Source organism: Plecotus auritus, assembly GCF_963455305.1.
Source record: "Plecotus auritus genome assembly, chromosome: 2".
In the NCBI taxonomy this organism is placed as follows: Eukaryota; Metazoa; Chordata; class Mammalia; order Chiroptera; family Vespertilionidae; genus Plecotus; species Plecotus auritus.
The window spans coordinates 119,766,484-119,772,483 of record NC_137771.1 but is presented as its reverse complement, the minus strand read 5'-3'; the positions used below and the strand labels follow the sequence as shown (position 1 = coordinate 119,772,483).

At 35.5% G+C, this 6,000-nt stretch overlaps 1 protein-coding gene across 11 annotated transcripts in view; it reads right to left on the bottom strand.

Moving 5' to 3' along the window:
• Window positions 1–1,418: 1,418 nt before the first annotated feature.
• The window catches only part of RNF13 (ring finger protein 13), a 178,494-nt gene continuing 173,912 nt past the window's right edge, over window positions 1,419–6,000 (bottom strand). For all 11 annotated transcript variants that reach the window (XM_080657509.1, XM_080657516.1, XM_080657505.1 and 8 more), the window contains 2 exons: window positions 3,068–3,148; window positions 1,419–2,800 (listed from right to left, as the gene is read on the bottom strand). In XM_080657509.1, coding sequence (XP_080513635.1) covers window positions 2,439–2,800; window positions 3,068–3,148 — 443 coding nt within the window. In that variant the 3' untranslated portion in view covers window positions 1,419–2,438. The remainder of the gene's footprint in view (window positions 2,801–3,067; window positions 3,149–6,000) is intronic.

Sequence of the window (6,000 nt, the reverse complement as noted above, 5' to 3'; positions counted from 1 at the left end):
CTAAGAGTAAGTTTGGAGGATTTAAAAAAAGTAATTTTTACCTTAGAAAATCTCCTAATTTAAATTTAAAGGAACTAGGTCCTTTGAACTGTAGATTAAGAACTGAGGTAATTTAGGTCAGATAAACACATCTTAGAATTTTATACAAGGTAACTAAAGCAGTTAGGTAATTCCCCCAAAAGTTATAACTTATAAGTTAAGGCCAGTGACATATTTACTTTAGCTGATGAATCAAATTCATATGTAACACTATCGCATTAAAAACCTTAAAACTTGAAATCTGCATCAGTATAGACTGTTCCTTTCAGGATAAGACTACATGGGAAGAGAAAGGAAAAAGATAACTGCCCTAACCGGTTTGGCTCAGTGGATAAAGCGTCGGCCTGCGGACTGAAGGGTCCCGGGTTCGATTCCGGTCAAGGGCATGTACCTTGGTTGCGGGCACATCCCCAGTAGGGAGTGTGCAGAAGGCAGCTGATCGATGCTTCTCTCCCATCGATGTTTCTAACTCTCTATCTTTCTCCCTTTCTCTCTGTAAAAGATCAATAAAATATATTTAAAAAAAAAAAAAAAGATAACTGAGTTTTGATGTCAATGGGAGGAAAAATGCTAAATTGCCTTGTTGCCTCTAATACACATTACAGTATCTAATACACATTACAGTGACTTAACTTTTCCCGTTTAAAAAAATGTTTTTATTTAATAACTGTAAAAGCTATTACTTACTGTGTGTTTATGTGCCAAAGATGGAGTTCAATGTTTTATCCTCACACCCTACCTTCAGTTAAAATTCGAATGACCAAATTCCAAAGCTCTGCTATCCTAGTAAACTAATGTTCTATTTCTCATGCTTGTGTTTTATTATTTAAAAGAAGGGGGAGGGGAATGAGGTGGTATCAGATTGGTAATTCAAGCTTTTCATAAGCAGGAATATTTTTATGTTAATTATAAGAATTTTTCTAAAAAGCAATTCAGAAAGTGAAATTCCCCCAACAGTGTTATATTTCTTTCAAAATGTGTTATTTTTCTCTTTTTATAGCAAAGGCTCATGTACCTAGTATAGTTATTTTCTAATGTGCTTTTGTTCACTAACAATTTCCCACGTCCATGCAGATGTATCAAGATAATTTATCCTAAAAAAAAAAAAAATAATAATAATTTATCCTTCTGAGGCTGCGTAGCAGTCTACTGTAAGGTTACACCATAATTACAACAGGGTACCAAAATGTCCAGTTGTTGGGATGATTTTAACAGCAGTTATAACTTTTTGGGGAATTACCTCACTGCTTTAGTTAGTTACCTTGTATAAAATCTAAGATGTGTTTATCTGACCTAAATTACCGTAATCTTTATACCTTTATAGCACTGTATATAAAAATGAGGCTAATGTAGGTAATATTACAGTACAACAAAGTTCTTAAAGTGGAAAAATGTGTTTATTAACATTCAAACCCCCTTCATACAAGGCTATACAAATGTTCTTAGCATTTTGATTATATATGTCTCTATTTTCTACATAGTTACAGTGATGTATAATATAATTTAGCTTTTCATAATAAATTGTTTACATTCATTATTCTGTTAAACATAAGCAATTATTTTCAAATCCAATACTTGATCAATTTCCTCTATACATAGTTTAGCAGGACTAATCAGTATAGATGCTCTTTATTGAGAGGTATATGATCTGCATGTTAACAACTGCTGAAGTTTGGTATTTTTGTACAGCATTTCCTTTTTGCTTCAATCATAACATAAAACCCTTAAGGATATGAAATTCAGTAAGTTAAGTCCAGTGACATATTACTTTAGCTGATGAATCAAATTCATATGTAACACTATAGCATTAAAAACCTTAAAACTTGAAATCTGCATCAGTATAGACTGTTCCTTTCAGGATAAGACTACATGGGAAGAGAAAGGAAAAAGATAACTGAGTTTTGATATTAATGGGAGGAAAAATGCTAAATTGCCTTGTTGCCTCTCCCTAATGATGGCAATTTGGGGTAATACCAGAACAAACATTCAAACTCAACAACTCTAGGTAGCTTTATGGAGATGGGAGCTGGCTTAGCTAATACTAGGTGGCCACAGCACTGACTTTATGTGCAAAGCACCAAATTTGCATACTGTGATCTAGATCTTAATTGCAAGTTATACTGAGAATTCTTTTTCATGTTTTGCCTATATTTCATTCCAAAATAAGAGTTGATTTGATGCTTGAGTTACGGTACCAGTCTGTTGTTACTTGTTAGTAAAATGAAGTATACTCCTGCAGATAAATACTAGATTTAAAAAAAAACTTTCAATAAGATTAAACTGTAGAATACTAAAAAATTAGTTATTTCTACAGAAATCTGTGAAGGAAGCAAAAAAATCAAATTATTTACCTAAATAAACATTTCAAAGGGAAATAACCCAATCATCCTCTGATTGGGTCAGACAGTATTTGCTATGTTGTAATCCCGTTCATTAGACTGCAGCTGGACCACAACACTATGTTCGTTAATTTCATTTTCTGCATCACTACTGTCAGTATCTTCATTGTCATCTTCCTCATAGTCTGAAGATTCTGTAATGTTTTGATGTGAGCGGGATTCTGACAGAGCCCCAAATGACTGCGTGCTGACAGAAGCCAAAGGTCTGAGTAAAGGGGTATGTTCTGACACCTCGTTTTCTTCTTGACTGCTGTCTGTGTCAGAGTCTGAATCACTTTCAGAAGAAACGACTTTTTGCTTGCAGACTGGACAGGTTTTTTTGGTTTTAGTTAGCCAAGGGTCTACACACTTGCAGTGATAAGCTGTTGAAGCAAAATACACATCTTTAGCAAGTACACTGTGGTTGTGAACATTTTTAACTTTTTACCATGTTTATTAATGTTATTCTGATCTATATGCATCATGTAGGAACAAAAGAAGTAAAGCTTGTAAATTTTTATAATGAGGTATTACTGGGTAGTACAGGGCCTGGCTTATGGTGTGCTAATAACTATTTTTCTGTCTTCTAAATACTGAACCAAAATATAAATTTACTATGTCAATTCAAAGCAATATGTAATTATTCATACCATGGGAACAGGGAAGGATTCTGAGCTTATCTCCATCTTCATATTCATCCAAACAAATGGCACATACATCATATTCATCTCCTATGACAGAAAATAGTAAACACTTATTAAAAGATGTAGAGAAGTATTCTTAACTTTGCAAGTTAGGTCTTCCTCAGTTATTTTTAAGTGATACCTTTGGTTTCGGTCAAGTCAAGGACCTGCTTCAACTTCAGGAAACTGAAGTTTTAATGTAAATAAATAACCTTTTAACCTAAAATAAGAAATTAAAAGATGTTACATTTGTTTACCTTGATTACCTTTGTGAAAGTTTTATAAAAATTTCATTAGTGTTTTATATAACTATGCAGTTGCTAGTTCTGAAATATTTTATGCCACAGACAAAATTTTGTCCTTTTTTTTTTAAGTAAAATTGGAAACATTAGAACATAATTTAAAAAATATGTATAGTAGTGAATAAAAACACATTTGGAATGAGACACACATTGAGCTTCAAATCTCTGTTTCAACATTTGCCAGTTCTGTGTTGCCTAATAAGTTACTTGTCCTTTGACATCCAGTTCTTTTATCTGGGCAAAAATTCCATCTACCATGTAGGGTTGTGAGGATGAAATGAGATAATGCAATCAAAGGCCAGCACATAGGCATTCACTAAATGGAGTTTATCATTATCAATCACAGCCCTTTTAAATTTTTTATTATTGAACTTACCACCTTTAAATCATGAACATTTATTAATTCATAGCTCTTTCTGGAATTTAAGTGTAGTTATAAGTTCTTAAGGAACTGGCAGTCTTACATCATATAGCACATACAGTCCTGAGTCAATAGTGGCTTTTGTGTAGTGGCAGTGACCATTGTGACTGCTTTCAACTCAGCGTTTTCTATTAAACGAATATGGTAGGTAACACTTACAAAACGTTCAGGGGATATTTACAACAGTTAAATTCAGAGTCCACCTCACACACGTTAGAAAAAAGCCTGTGTTTGGACAGCAGGGCTGGATGAGCATGACACACAATCCCACTGACATCCTTCAGTCATTTAAAATGACACATTCAGCCCTAACCAGTTTGGCTCAGTGGATAGTGTCGGCCTGCAAACTGAAGGGTCCCAAGTTCGATTTTGGTCAAGGGCATGAACCTTGGTTGTGGGCACACCCCCAGTCGGGGGTGTGCAGGAGGCAGCTGATCAATGTTTTTTTGTATATTTTATTGATTTTCTTACAGAGAGGAATGGAGAGGGATAGAGAGCTAGAAACACTGATGAGAAACATTGATCAGCTGCCTCCTGCACACTCCCTACTGGCTATGTGCCCACAACCAAGGTACATGCCCTTGACCGGAATTGAACCTGGAACCCTTGAGTCCGCAGGCTGACGCTCTTATCCATTGAGCCAAACCAGGTAGGGCATGATCAATGTTTCTAACTTTCTATCCCCCTCTCTTCCTCTCTGTAAAAAAAAAAAAAAATCAATAAAATATATTTTAAAAAATAAATGACACATTCAGGAGGAGTCATAGACAGTTTCAATGAAAATTACTAATTTTTGTTCAGTATCAGATACATCCATCCGATAACAAATACTAGTACAAGGTTCTTCTGTGTTAGAACCTTGTGTGTGGCTTTTGGTGAGACTGATTATACCCATCTCAAACTATTAAAAAATTAAAGGACTCCAATGTTTCTATATATAATTATACAGTTGATCCATTTACATGGACTTAGAGGACATTTTTAATACATTAAACAATTCAGTTATGACTGATTTATCATACAAATCAAGCTTTTAGACTTACAACTTTTGATAATGTCCATTAAAAAAAAACAGTTGATACAACTGAACAGGAACAGACTGATCTAAGGCTCTAAGCCTTGCATTATTAAGGTAGGGAGGTTAGCCTGCATTATCTAGGTGGGCCCAGTGTAATCACAGGGTCCCTAAAAGTGCAAGAGGAAAGCAGAAAAGGTCAGAATCAGAGAAATGTAACTAGATGAATGGTCAGGAAGATGCAATGTTGTTGGCTTTGAAGATGGAAGGGAGGAGGGTCACAAAACAGAATATGATGGCCTCTACAAGCTGGAAAAGGCAGGGAAATGGATTCTCCCATAGAGCCCCAGAAAAAAAAAAAATGTAGCAGCCATGCTAACACCTTGATTTTAGCCCAGTGAGACCTGTGTCATACTTCTAACCTACAGACAATAAACCTGTGCTGTTTTAAGCCACTAAGTTTGTGGTAATTCGTTACCACAGCAATAGGAAAGGGAAACAGGATACAATATTTGGGTTAGTCTTAAATGTATGGAATTGAGGCTTCAGAGACACTGAATCCTTGGAATTGTTCCAAGTGATGGGTTTATATTGATTTCCCTTACTTTCTAGCCACAGCACTATTTTGAAGATGACAGGTCAAGATTCAAAGGTGGTGCTTTTGGTCATGGACCAAAGTGAAGCCTAGTGCTCTGGAGAGAAATAACTCTGATGACCTTGGACTGGTGATGAAGTGGTAAAATACAAGTTAGAATGCCTGGGTTCCCATCCTGATCATGTTATGTATTACCTATGTATTCTTGTGCAAGATGCTTACCATCTATATGTTTCAGCATTCTCAAAGAAAAACATTTTAACATATCTATGTTTTAGGACTGTTGTGGATTAAAAGTGATAATGCAAGTAGAGTACTTTACATAGTATTTGGTGCATATACAGCCTCTTAACCAATCACCACCTGGTGAAACTGGCCCAATGGACACGCTGGCATATGACATGATACACTGAAGGCTGTGGCTAGGAAGCTGCTCTCTAATAGCCCCAGCAGATGAACTGTATGCTTACAAGGAATGAGCAGCAGCGGCCATTGAACCCTGAACCGGTTTGTGGTATTAGGGTAATTATGTGATTTAATTAAATATTCAGTAGCCCTTGAACTGTG